At 31.6% G+C, this 15,183-nt stretch overlaps 1 protein-coding gene across 6 annotated transcripts in view; it reads right to left on the bottom strand.

Moving 5' to 3' along the window:
- Nucleotides 1-2: 2 nt before the first annotated feature.
- LOC140040983 (prolyl endopeptidase FAP-like) overlaps nt 3-15,183 on the bottom strand; it is a 118,324-nt gene continuing 103,143 nt past the window's right edge. For all 6 annotated transcript variants that reach the window (XM_072087299.1, XM_072087301.1, XM_072087304.1 and 3 more), the window contains 13 exons: nt 14,850-14,937; nt 12,725-12,851; nt 10,943-11,195; nt 10,452-10,632; nt 9,691-9,792; nt 9,122-9,249; nt 8,132-8,707; nt 7,013-7,070; nt 6,242-6,341; nt 4,895-4,953; nt 2,808-2,880; nt 2,314-2,387; nt 3-1,836 (listed from right to left, as the gene is read on the bottom strand). In XM_072087299.1, the coding sequence (XP_071943400.1) occupies nt 1,720-1,836; nt 2,314-2,387; nt 2,808-2,880; nt 4,895-4,953; nt 6,242-6,341; nt 7,013-7,070; nt 8,132-8,707; nt 9,122-9,249; nt 9,691-9,792; nt 10,452-10,632; nt 10,943-11,195; nt 12,725-12,851; nt 14,850-14,937 (1,936 nt within the window). In that variant the 3' untranslated portion in view covers nt 3-1,719. The remainder of the gene's footprint in view (nt 1,837-2,313; nt 2,388-2,807; nt 2,881-4,894; nt 4,954-6,241; nt 6,342-7,012; nt 7,071-8,131; nt 8,708-9,121; nt 9,250-9,690; nt 9,793-10,451; nt 10,633-10,942; nt 11,196-12,724; nt 12,852-14,849; nt 14,938-15,183) is intronic.

Raw genomic sequence — 15,183 nt, 5'->3', positions numbered from 1 at the left:
CTCAGTTTATTTATCTCATTTATACAATAATTATAATATAACCATATAAAATATGTAGTGCTGCAATACTGTACAGTTTATATATTTTACACAAAATAAAACAACTTTTCAAAAGCAACCACAAAAGCACTACACTGTGAATTAGCAATTACGTCTAAAGCTATGTCTACACTATCAAACTAGTTTGACAAAAAAGATGTGATGTGCCCAAATATGGTAGTGATATGAATATCATCATGTCCATATATGGGCACATCACATTCACATGAAGTTTGATAGTGTAGACAGAGCTTAGCATGAAATGATATCTCCCCATCCTATTTGGTTCTGTTATTAAACATGACTTAAACAAAAGTCTTCAAATGTCTTAATAAATATTTTTTTTCTCTGCTCAACACTTTTATAATACAAAACTACTTTCATAATATTTTTAAAGATTATGTTACACATAATTTTACAGAAAAAAAAGTAATGCACATAAAATATACAAATACACTATAAATCAAGGTTTACATTAAATGTTATTTAACATGGAATATTTTACATAATATTTTCAATTATAATATTCTTTCTATCTATAATGTGATAGGCCAAAATGTGATATGAAAACAGCTGTTGCAACATTAAAATGACTATCAAGTGAATGATGAATGTATTCGGTTTCTTCTCAGATTACGAACAATCATAAAACCTAATAAAAACAGCTAATAATGGCAAGAGAATCATGAAAGACTTTAAATATTAATAATAAAACTGAAGAATAAAAGTTATTCTCTCGATGGAGCAAATATATATATATATAAAAATTAGTTAAGTAAATTTTAGTACACTGTATCGCCAGGCGGTTTAGAATGAATGTTCTTTGCCTGTTGTATTTATATATATACATTTCATTGCAGAAGGTTCCGGGTTCGAATCTCGGTTGGGATGACTCATTCTCACAGATTTTCTCATCTTATCGTTTTAAATTAATTAATTAATTATGTATATCACCAGGCAGTTTAGAATTAATGCTCTTTGCCTGTTATCTATATATATATATATATATTTCCTCCATGTTCTCTTCATACATCCAACTGTACTGCTCTTCCCTGATAACATTTATATTTGTAAAAAATAAGATTAATAAACTATTTTATACTGCGAAAGAAAGATGAATTAAAGATATCAATATATAATAAATGCACATGCTGCAGCAGTTCCATGTTTTGATAAACAAAATCAAAGAAAGCCTTACTGCGTGTTATTTCACTAAACACAAACAAAAAACCTCACTGTGTGTTGTCATTCAACACGAAAACGGCAAACTAGTGTACAGTGTATTAGGGCAAAGCATTTCAACGGATTACTGTATCTCTCTGAAAACTCTCACAAGCAATTGCCGTCAACCGATTCCCTGATTATGTTTGTAAACACATGACCATGTACAAACATCTGAACACATTCTAAAGATTATTATTTTTAGGATTAAATCCAAGATTACAATTATCAAAAAAAAAAATTTGACCTGCACGGCATTGCAAATGGTATCACTGCAATAATGGCATCATGACAATTTTATGAAAATCACAATATACCTGAGTTATGAACAGACTGTTAATTCAGTGTAAATCAAATTATTTTTGGTCAGTTTTAAATTGTGTATAATGACTAATACACCTTTATTTAATTTGTTTTATGACAAATGTACATTGTTTACTGAGCATGCTCAGTGTGTGTTCATTCTTCTGGTATGTCTGATGTTCTTAGGCACTCTGTTAAGAAATTAGAAAGTAACCGGTATAGATGATACTGAACATGACGGTCCTCCAATGCATGAGCTTGATCAGGGTAAAACTGAAACGAAAAATACATAATGACTGTGAAAATCTTAAAGATATATTTTTTGAATATACCATTTCATGTCACATAATAGTTATTCACTTTGACCAAAAATTAGATCAAAAACAAATTTATTTTCCTGATAAAACTTAGCAAAAAATAGATAGATTATGTTTATTATTGCTTCATTTATACTGTATATGACTGAGAATAATTACATACACGAATATAATCCCACCCCTGGGACTATATTCAAGACTGCATATACAGAGGAATGACTTCTTGCATTGACTTTATATATTTTGTCTGTTATTCTGTGCAACCTCAATTTTTTTTTGTTATCTGTACAATGATTTCTTAGATTAAGCTTTTTTTTTCTTTTTTTCTATGGATATATTATTATGTAATCATGGTATTCCAAAATAAAATAATGATCGAATGAATGAATGAAAAATATACAGTAATTGTAACCAAATGTCATGTTATAAATACCTGTGTTTGATGCATAACCTCTTCCTGCACCAGCGCCCTCACTAGGTCGGCTGAATTTTGAAAGTGAACGTTATCTAGAAGAAAAGAAATTGTATAAAAGATGTGTCTACACTATCAAACTAGTTTTACAAAAGTGTGATATGCCCAAATATGGTAATAATTTGATTAAATATGGTAGTGATATGATGTCATCATGTCCATATATGGGTGCATCAAATTTTTTTTTCAAATAAAGTTTGATAGTGTAAACATAATTTAATTATTTGGTGGTATGGAAATATTTATTTTTGTTTTTTTTAATGTGTTTTTTTTAATATATATATATATATTGGTTGAACAATGAATAATGAAGAAACTTTTGATCACAATAAAGTAAATTGACATGGTTAATAAACATTAACCTACCGACCAAAAGTTAAAAAATTCATTGCCTTTTTGTAAGAAAAAACTTTAAAATCATAAAATTTATACATCATAAGTAACTGTGTACTTACCGTCACCTGTGCCGTGAGCTACTAAAAAGCTGACATCCTTAAACCCTCTAGCCTTTGAAGACACATTGGATTTCTATAAAAAATATAAATTGAAATGTTTAAGTTCTGAAGGATTTGCCTGTGACGGTTGGTCTATGCGGTTTAACCTCTAATCTATGTAGCTTTATGTGAAAGCCGCATTATTTGTATAATAATTTACTCGTTCAATTTAAACTAAAGTGCTCAATGATTTTGTCGTTTTGTATGAGCATTTGCTGCATTCATTTTATTGCAAATATTCAATTTTTTTCAATTCAATTCAACTTTTATTTCAGACAATTGTCCATATGGTATAATACATTACAAAGAAAACAAAAAAGATGAAGGAGAGAGGACCACAACTGTTATCTATTGGTATATAATGCCTCTCTCCATTTGTAGTACCATGTTTGAATATGCTACTAGCATTCATGTTTAGCACCTGTTTGGTCTTTCCTTGCTTTTTATATTTGTTTTGTATTGTATATGGCAGAAAATTGAATAAATAAAACGAAATAAATAAATATTCATATTCATTTATTTTCAAGAAAACATAATTAACATATAAAAAGTATACACGGTAGTTAACAATACAAAAAAAACCCAAGACACCATTCTGGCGGATTGTCAAAAAGGAATACAAATATCAAGCGTTGCTTGAGATAATTAAGCATTTACAATCCGGCTAAATAATAATAAAATAATAATAATAAAAATAATAATACCGTAATAAAAAAATAAAAATATTAATATTAATAATAAAATAAAAAATACTAAAAAAAATATACTAAAAAATAATAATAAAAGTACTAAAAAATAATTACAAATAATAACAATAATAATATTAAAATATTATTTCTTATTCTCATTTTTATGCTACAGTTTTCCCGTGAAATCACAGAAGTTAAAATAAAGAAAACAAATGCATGTTGCGGTGAATTCAAGGACTGATATATATCATTAAAGTCTTAATATCGCCAGTGATGTAACTTATTCATTTGCAGGCATGCTCCTCGGCTAGTTTATTAATACAACTTACTGGCCCTAATCTTGGCAAATGCGTTCTAATACTGTCACGAGGGCATTTATGACACACGAGAGAGCTGATATTTCCTGGGCTTAGCTGATTTTATATCAGTGACATTTTAACTATTGTTGTCGTAGAAAATGCTCTGCTTTATGTGCGTATCATGATGGAAGACCTCCTAGATTCTCTTACTTAATGCACCGATATGCTTTTTGTCGTTGAAATTAAACTTCTTGGAAATATATCATTAATCACATAACACTTGATATGTTACTGTGATCTACTTCAAAATATCTACAAATCTACTTTCATCGCTTCGAAAGCAAACAATTCGCATAAACTTGAGCACGGACATAAGCAAAGAGGCGTACAACTAAAACACATTATTTCACATTCTTGAAGATGATCAAATAAATAGAAATAATAATAATAATAAAATCTCAATTTCTTTCTTGTTTTTAGAGTAATCTGTTTCTTGCTTTCAATAAATATTCCATCTAAATTTGTTCACACAAAATACAAAAACGTAAGTAATACAAAATAATTCTTTTTCTAAAATAATTCTTTTTCTAAATGTGTGAAAGACAGTCTTAAGCTCTGTCTACACTATCAAACAAGTTTGACAACAAAAATGTTATATACCCAAATATAGTAGTGATTTGACATCATCATGTCCATATATGGGCACATCACATTTTTGTTGTCACATAAAGTTTGATAGTGTAGACAGAGCTTTAATTATAAATTTTTGGAAATATCAGCACGACCAGTTTTTAAACACCTTGCAATAATGCAGTTTGTTCAGTTTCCAGAATTTAGGTTATATTTTTTTCTCCATATTATCAAATCTAATCTAAAGCTCTGTCTACACTATCAAACTTTATGTGACAAAAAAATGTGATGTGCCCATATATGGACATGATGATGTCATATCACTACCATATTTAGGTATATCACTACCATATTTAGGTATATCACTACCATATTTGGGCATATCCCATTTAGTTTGATAGTGTGGACAGGACTTATAATATATTCTTACCATGTACGCAGCTTTGTTGATGTGTGGATCTCCCATATAACGCTCAGTATAGGCGGAATCTACAAAAATAATACATTTATTCCTTAATAAGATGAATATTTATAACTGTCACGGCATATTTTCAAACTTTGATTTGCATAAATTTTCTATGAATAAAATTTAAATAACAAATTTCAATTGATTATAAATGTTCATCTGGTGACAAAGAAATTTTAACAAACAAAAAGAAAAAAAAAAAAAAAAAAAAATTTCCCCCCAAAAAACAAATAACAAAATAAATGGTTAAATTCAACCCAAAAACCCATTAGGGCTTTTTTTTAAAATCCAATTGTTGGTCAAAGTTGATAACTATTGGGTGACATTAAAATGACATTAAAATGAAACAAAAATTTTTTTTTCAAGAGGACAATACATCCATAAGGTAAGTTATAGATGTAATTTTTATTTAAAAAAAAAATATTTTTCATACTTTTATAACTCCATCTAAACAAGAAATTAAACTAAGAAGTGAAGTTGTTTCTGTTTTGTTTTTTTATTTATTCAGGTATAATATAAAAAATTTAGGAAAAGCAGACATAAGTCTGAAAATATTGTAGTACAAAGATTAAAACATTAAAAATAATGGACCAAAAATAGACAAATTCACAGCAAAACTTACTCATTCAATTTAAACATACACAAGAAATATTTCTTACAAAAAACGCTGCTGGCTTATTGAAAAATAATTTTTATTTCAAATGTTTTTATTGTCACATAATAGTTATTTTACCTGAAAAAATGTAATTTAAAGCAACAAATACTTAAATTGTCTGTCAAACAATGGTTTTTGGGTTTCTTTTCTCTTTTTATATGTGAATAAATTATTTTTTTGTGAATACTCAATTTCTGTCACCTTAGTTAATTTTATTGCTAAGGTCAAGTCTGTGTGTCACTTCATCACCCTAGATATTTCAAGTTTGAAGTATCCTATTACAAACACAAACTTTAATGGACTGTTTCGATAATAATTCAATGAATATCTGACAGTGAATATACCAGAAATGCTTAGGGATTTGTAATTTTAGCATGACATGTCATAATAGACTCTTTCCCAGACGTTTTTTGGGTCTACTGTAGCAGCTGGAATCAATAAATTATAGTGGAGTTTCCATTTTCGCAAAACTGTCGTCCTTAGAACTATAACTGCTGCTTGCTTTAGCTTCTGATTGAGTAGTCCTAATGGGATGTAGCTGGCTAGAGCAGCAGCGTGAAAAAAGATATACTGTATATATAATAATAAGAAAATGTATGTAGACGTAAACAGAAGCAGAGATAGATGGAATTATGTCAATAATGATCAAAAATTACCATAATATCTCCAATCTGTAACAGGAGCAACCGCAATACTACAGTTGAAGACGTCGGACTGTGAACCAGCGACGGAGGCCGCTACGAACCCACCGTACGACTGAAACATTACAAAATTTACATCGTTTATTTAATTTTTATTTACATAGTATTATTCATTTGTTATTATTTTATAAAGACTTTTAAAACGAAGCTAACATTTACAGCCTTTCAGGAATCCCTAATGTGAATGTTTATAAATAATTTGGTGTATGTATTAAGCTCTGCTAACTTTTCTGGCTGTTTTACTTATCGTTTTGATTTAGCTTTTCGCTTTTTTTTTGTATCTCCATTGAGATCCAGCCACTGATACCCACAGAATTGTCATTTTCTCAGTAATTTGCCTTTGGATTAATATATTTGGTGTAATTACACTTTGTAATGCACTTGATGAGCAAATTAAATGCAAAAGCAAAAGTGTAAATACATTTAAACATTAATTCAAACAATACCTTATCTCATTTTATATTTAACTTAAGTTACAATGCTTGCATTGTTTTATTTTCAATTATATTTTGCTTTGTGTAAGAAATTGTGTTTTTTCATTAGTTTAGGTATTGTCCTGTCATTGCCATGTTTTTATTATCTGTTCGTTTTATATGTAAAGGGTAGCCATAAAAACGAGCTTTGCTCTTTTGGGCTTTTCCCTCCATTTTTGCTTTATCTTAACCACTTATCTCATTAAATTATGTTATATGCAATTTGGAAAATAAATTGAAACTTGAAACTTACCCATCCCCAAATCGCCACCCTAGTAGGATCCAAGAACGAATATTCATTCAGCATCTTCCTAAAAATAAAAACAGACATTTTAAAAAAAGTCCTTTTTTATCAATCTTATCAAATAAATCAGTGTATTACACATAAATGCATATGACCACGCAATTACAGACATCAATCAGGATGTTGAAGACAGCGCTGACAATCATTATCCTCCTTAAGTATCAACGAAAATCAATATATCCCAATGATTGAATGATGCTGCAAATCTTACTTAAAACAGCAAATTGTCTGCCTTTCTATAGCAGATGCTTCTTATCGTATCTTTCTTCAAAAATGTTATTTTTGAATAATTGTAAAATTGAGTGTGGAAGTGTGGACATTTCATAAAGCAACATCTTCAAAGTGTCTACACTATAAAAAAAATGTGAAGTACCCATATATGGACATGATGATGTCATATCACTACTATTTGGGAATATCACTACCATATTTGGGCACATTAAATTTTTTCTGCCAAACTAGTTTGATAGTGTATAGGCAGAGCTTAGGTTTAGTAAAATGGTTATTTTACCAAGAGTGTTTTTAAGCTCTGTCTACACCACTCAAACTTTATGTGACAAAAAATGTGATGTCATATCACTACCATATTTGAGCATATCACTACCATATTTGTGCATATCACTACCATATTTGAGCATATCACTACCATATTTGTGCATATCACTACCATATTTGAGCACATCACATTTTTGTTGTCAAACTAGTATGATAGTGTAGCCTTTAGTTTACCAAATTTTTGAGTGATTCTTAAGCTCTGTCCACACTATCAAACTTTATGTGTCAACAACAAAAAATGTGATGTGCCCATATATGGACACCATGATGTCATATCTCTACCATATTTGGGAATATCACTTCCATATTTGGGCACATCACATTTTTTTTCCCCATAAAGTTTGGCAGTGTAGACAGAGCTTAAATGAATAACTACTGCAAAGTGGCTTTGTGTCGTCACAGAGCTAAGGTAATTTGTCAGGTGTTTTCCCCTACTCACATACAAATTATAATGCAACTTGGAATGTTTTAATGTTTTAATGTTTTAATGTTTTAACTATACAGTTGACTTACTTTGTTATGTCAATTTGATCTTCAACTTCAACAGTTCCAAAACCTTTATATAGCTCATGTCTGAAGTTCTCTCCCTGACCTCCTGACCCCCGTCCGTCGATACTAGCGGTTGCAATGTGATCATTAGACGCCAGATACATACTCCATCCGAGCTCAAACGCTTGGCTAACTTTCTGTGAGCCTGGTCCTCCATACACATTTATCAAAAGCGGATGCGCTCGTTTTTCATCATAATTTATTGGCATTATAAGCTGCACAGGAATTTTCTGACCTTTTGCATTTGTTAATGATGGTAAAAACTTTTTTTTAGGCATTCCCTTATTTTTTATAGCTTCCTGTAAAACAGTATTGTTCTCAAGAAGATATTTCCGGATTTCATTATCACCATTTGCGCGAGCCTCTCGTATCCAAGAGCAAGGGATACCTGGACCTTCGCAATTCAACAACAACCAGGTCATTGATGGATTAAAGACAGCGTTGAAATATTCACATTCATCACACTTATTGCACGGTTCAGCGCATGCCATTCCGCAAGAGAGGCACTCTACTGATGGGTTATCGTCAGAAATTGATAAGCTGGGAAAAAAAATATATAGTTCATCATTGTAATATATTATAGATAAATAGATAGATAGATATATAGACAAATTCCACTTTGACAATTGTTTCTAATTCTTTGCTTTTTGCTTCATCAGTAATTCATGACAAATTTTTGAAATGATCCCAATATTACTGTTTAATTTCTTTCGTCAGGACATACCATTATTAAGGTTAAAAACTACAGTTCTACATACTACAACGGCATCAATTTTGTTTTGAGTTGGTTTCTGATTACTCTATAAAGCTCTGTTATTTTTAGTCTGACAAAAAAAGAGTGATGTGCCCAAATATGGTAGTGATATGCAAAAACATGGTAGTGATATGACATCATCATGTCCATATATGGACACATCACACAAAGTTTAATAGCGTAGACAGAGTAGTACATACCTGTAAATGTGTTTTGTTCCTAAACCTCCTTTGTTTGCAGAAAAATAAACATTATTTTCTTTATCAATTCCAAAAATTTTACTAACTTCATACTTTCCCTCTGTCAATCGTTTTTCTGGAACATTCTCCTGAAAATACAAAACAATTATTACTGTCCGCAATATACAGGGTTAGAAACTTTTTTATCCACTAGGAAACTTTCATTAGTTGTGGAACATCTTAAGCTCGGTCTACACTATCAAATTTGATGCCACAACAAAATGTGCCAATATATGGACATGATGATGTCATATCACTGCCATATTTGGGCAAATCACTACCATCACTTTTTTGTCAAACTAGTTTGATAGTGTAGACAGAGCTTAACGCACGTTTTTGCTAGACTAAAAAGTGAATATTTTGTCTAAAATTAGAACCAGCAAACATTAGCTGGTTTTGAAATTTCCTAGTAGCAATTATAAATGCTTGTTTATTGTTTACAAGGCTAAATTCCGATCGTGTCTTATAATAATATATCGTAAATATGAAAAAAAACCTACTAAACTAAAAATTTAAATAGCATATACTACCTTAAAGTATACTATATGGTTATAGCGTCCAGATGCCCCTTCACTTTGAGGCATTATTTGCACAAAACTTCTTTTGTCATCAGTAAAGACCGGGGCTGCAGGCTGTAAAATAAAAATATCAAGTAACGTACACACATTTTAGAAACCAAAACATTCCAGTCTTCTTCTCATTTTATGCATCCAACAGCAAAAATCCCGCCAATTACAAGATGGATAAACTATATTCATGCTTATAATCTAAGTTTGAGGTTTAGGGAGTGGAGTAGAGTCATCATTTACAACTTTGGATTGAACCCCTGACCTTGGTTATTGGAAGGCACATTACCCACCAAACTACTGTACCATTCCACATATTATCAATTAGGATTCCAACTCCTGATTGTAAACTCTTTTGTAGTCCTTGTGCTTTTATTTACGCCAGAAGCATATGTAGTGTTTTGTCATTAATTTTGCTAGGTTTGTGTAAGGGAGTGTGGCGCAGTGTGTTGGACGTTGGATTACTGATCATGAGATTGTGGTTCGATTCCAACTCTCGCTGCATTGCTTGTATCTCAGACAAGACACTTGTCTGAGGACACCCAGGTGTATAAAATACTGGGGTACCGAGTTGGATCAAAGCACAACTTTGCGCTGATTACTAGTTGCATTATGGGAGTATGTTTCCGCATGTATGTGTTTAATCCAAAAAAAAAGACCGGGGTAATAATGTGCAGCTTGCTTATATGCGCTATATAATAATAAATACTGTTAGATATACTCACCATAGCAACCCACCCAGATTCAGATTCCTGCTCTTTTGCTACCATTTTACAGGCTTCCCCCATCTGCGCATTAACGTCACATTTTGTAATCAACGACACATTCTGCTGACGATTCATCCACGTGACAACTAACTCTTCTGTTGCGGACCACGTCACCGACTGAATGTAGTACTCTCCAAAACTATTTATAATAAGGAAAAAAAAAGTTATTTCTTGCCATATTCTAAATAATATGTAAATAGTTCAGAGTTCAAATACTTGCAATGGATGTTAGCAGTGGCGTAACGGCTATGAGTGCTTACTGGCTAAACCCAGAGCCTCAGAGCTTTATGGGGGTCCTTGAGCAATGCCCAGAGGAAAAAACAGGCAATAAAATATGTCAAAAAAGGCTAAAAACGGCAGCGTTGAAGGGCCACTTAGAGTTCATAAACCAGGGGCCTCAGGTCTCTATGTTACGCCACTGGACGTTAGATAAAACATGAAACACTAACGTTTTTCTTTCAGTTGGTATCTTGATTTCTAAAGGAACACCAGGAACAGTAGCGTCCAATACAACATACAGTGTCACTGTAGGATTCACACCGCCAGGTTTTGGGTACGCCACACGTCTTGACTCTGGGTAGATCTTGTTTTCGTACACGGGCCATGTATCGTAAGCTACGTTTCTGTCGTCAAAGCGAATGAAGGCAAATCTATTTGATGCCGATGACCAATAGATGGCAGAATTCCCACCTATAATTTCCTCTGTAAATTTACAAAAAATAGATAATAAATATTTTTTCCCAATAAAAAAGACATTTTGGCTTATTTTTTAAATTTTAAAATATAATTGCCAAATAATTATAAGCGAATTCATTCTGCATCTTATCTCATCTTGAAAAAAATACAATTTTATACTGATTGACTGACTGATGTTTGGTGTATTATTCAGTTATCTATTACGTGTTGTAAGTTTGTATACACGATGAAATAACTATGTATGTATGTTTAAAGGTGACAATCCAAAGATAACACATAAACATTATAGAGTTTTTGGGAGTAGATTTTTTAAAGAAATAACATGAATATCTGACAGGATTTGAACCCTGGACTCTGGGATTGTGTAGTCAAACGTTTTAACCACCAATCGCCAACTGCACGTCTCCAAATTGGATATAGAGGGACATAAGATAAGAAGAAGAATTATCCACATCCTCATATAACTGAAATCACTAACATTGTTGCAAATAAATAATTGATTCCATTTCAAAGTAACATTGAATAGACAAGATTACACTATAGCGTTACACAAAACTAATTAGCAAAATACATGACTAGAATAACTTTGATTTAAACACAAAATGCCGTGAATAAAATATAGGTTATGCTAAATGAAAGAATCTTAGATATTGCAAGTGATTATATTGAAGTTTGAGTGGGAATGATTTCAGTCATTAATGGCAAACAAGAAATTAAATGCAAACAAAGATTAAAGTCTTGTCGTCTGCAAAAATGCAAATCAAACACTACGCCCAAGAATAAGTTGATTGGATGTGCTTATTAAAGCTCTGTCTACACTATCAAACTTTATGTGATGTGCCCATATATGGACATGATGATGTCATATCTCTACCATCTTTGGGCATATCACTACCATATTTGGGCACACACTTTTTTGTCAAACTAGTTTGATAGTGTAGACAGAGCTTTAAATATTTACTTAAATGTGCATTACATGAGACAACAAGGATATGTCATGTATTCTTGTGTTTTCTCTTCAACATATAGAGATACTGTACCAATCACAATACAGAAGCACATTCAAAAGGTACTGTATGACTGACACTCAGATGGAATGGGGAGAGGGTGGAGGAGGTCATGAGATACTTTGGTTGTCAGCAATTTGAGCATTTTAAGATGTATTCCAAAGAGAACAAAATAATATTAGTCTTCCAATAAAACTCTGTCCACACTCACATGTTATGTGACAAAAAAATGTGATGTCATATCACTACCATATTTAGGCATATCACTACCATATTTGGGTATACCACACTTTTTTGTCAAACCAGTTTGATAGTGTACACAGAGCCTGGGATTGGCAGATGCTAAAGCCCCAATAATCATACTCCTGTATTTGCTCTAGTAGTAAACAAAATATGGCATACACAGTAATGTTCAAGTGTATAAAAAAGCAACAATCAACATATCTGGCAGAAATATCTTCTGGTAAAATATGCATAGAAAACCTACAACAGCAATATGCAAGATTTTCATGAAAATATGATTCTGACCTTCATACAGCCAATCAGGAACTCCGTTAAATACTTGATTCGGAATCCCGTCACTTGTTATCTGTACTACTTTATCATCGTCGGAAACACTTGCGTTGTAGTAAATATTGTTGTTGTACACAATTACCTAAAAAGAAAGATTTAATTGCAGGTTGCTATATTCCTAGACTACTCATCGGTTGTCTTTGATGTTTTAGATTTCAGCTGTCACATTTAATTTGGCGTTGACACAAGTGTCATTAGCAACAAACTCTATGCAGACATTGTCCACTTGTTGCTTAGGTAATGTATTTTCTCTATTAATATTAAAGACACTAGACCTACAATTTTTGACGTTTTGTAAAAATAATGAATATATATTACTTTATAAACATTAAACCAGGGGCCATATCTTGTCTTAAATATACGTTTTGTAAAAATAATGCATATATATTTCATTTATAAACATTAAACCAGGTCCATGTTTTGTCTTTAATGTACGTTTATGGTTAATTATGATAAAAAGAGAGAAACATTGCACTACCTAGCTTACGTCGAATGTCCTCTCGTGGTTAGCTAGGCTTAGTTGTGTATAGGCCTAGCTGGTAAACATTGGTAACGTAGGAACATCGTACGCTAGCTATAGGCCTAGCCCGGCATTGTATTTTGGCTGAATTAATTTGGCTTTTAAATAGTTGAAAGGCCAAACGCGCCATATTTTGCAAATCTAATTCAATTGTACTCATCAGTTTCTTTTATAATGAACATTAAATATACATCAATCTTTTAATATGTACATTTAAAACGGTAACATTAAACACATAATGAAATCTATAAAAATGGCATTTTAAGTGTAATTCTAACACTTAAAAGGTCATCAAATACCAATGAATTGCTAGATATTTTGGCCATAATGACTGTCAGCCTGTGGACGATAGTGGTCATTCACTAATTACCATTGATAAACAATAGGTCTAATGATCCTCTGGGAGATAATTACACCAATTTCCCATTTCATATAAGTTAATTGCAACATATCACGTTTCTATAAACAACAGAAACCGATATTACAATTCCAGATACAGATCTGAGATATCTTCTCACTTTTACAATTATTTTTCCTTGTGAATTCAAATCTTGTTTGCCTATTATAAACTTCTCAAAACTGTAAAATTGTTTAAAAATCAAAGAAACTTGTGAGTACCTTCAGGTAAATTGATATGGAAACTAAAAAAATGCCAAATAAGTACAAATGAAAATAAATAATGCTTATTTTTGCAATATTCTGTTATTTAAAAACATATTTACTATATATTTCAAAAATTCATTGAACAGTGCCTTTATATCACCATTGTATTGATTGATTGTATCATGCGAAGTGTATTATTTTCCTATTCAAGGATACAAGGAAACTTTATTCATCCCAACTTGGGAAATTGTGTTGCTGTCTTATAACAATGCCGTAAAGAAAAGAGAAATGATAGGCATAAAACATAAGTGTGATAATAATAATAATAACAAAAATAGTGTATTCGTATTAAATTCCCCTATCTTTGAAATCTTTCATTATAGTCTCGTATGCCCCTTGGGAGGAAGGAGAGATGATGGCGTTCAGTGGATCCCCGTGGCGGCCTCAGTCTACCACTACGTTCCATAAGGCAGTCGGCAATGTCCGAGTTAAGGGGATGACTAACATCATTCCATATCACTCTAAACATATTGCGCAACCGTTCATGATAGACCGAGTCCACCACATTCCATTCATTCGTAAACAAGAAATATTTCTTACAAAAAACGCTGCTTGACAGTTTTGATTGTTGTTCTTTCTTCATTAAAGGTTTTTTCAAATTGATCTTCTATTTAATAATTTAAGAAATAATGATTTATAATATCAATTATTTTTTAATATAACTGCCTAAAGGCGCGGCGCAAACAATTGTTTTGAAACTCAACCGGTAGAAAGCTACTTCTATACTGAGCTTTTTTAGCATGCCTCCAACATTCAATTGTAGACGGAAATGGCTGATAAATTAATTATTTTACTATTGCTTACAGATTGATTGATCAGTATTTGTGTATAAACATGCGTTCTGTTCTCATTACAAACGGATTTATGCAAATTTATATTTATTATCGGATTTCTTACCAGAGAATTTGCATATGGAGACCATTGAACCAATTGCAAATAATCATCTGAATAATTCCCAGGTGCCAATACATCCATTACAAACTCACTGAAATAACAGAAAATAACATTTAAAAGGTAATGATACAGAATGGTTGGTTGGTATTCTAAATACAAGATAGATAGTCAACATACAACCCAGTAGCAAGGATTTCTACAGTAGGGTAAAAAACAAAAGGGGAAAAAATCATCATTGTTAGAATGACAATAAATAATATCGTATTGTCATGAGCATAGGCTAGATTAAACCTATTTATCATGGCTTTTGCTGTTGGTCGCTAGTTTGAAAAGGGCA

Source organism: Antedon mediterranea, chromosome 2 (genome assembly GCF_964355755.1).
Source record: "Antedon mediterranea chromosome 2, ecAntMedi1.1, whole genome shotgun sequence".
Lineage (NCBI taxonomy): Eukaryota > Metazoa > Echinodermata > Crinoidea > Comatulida > Antedonidae > Antedon > Antedon mediterranea.
Note: the sequence above shows the minus strand (reverse complement) of the source record. Positions and strands in the feature narration are given on the sequence as shown.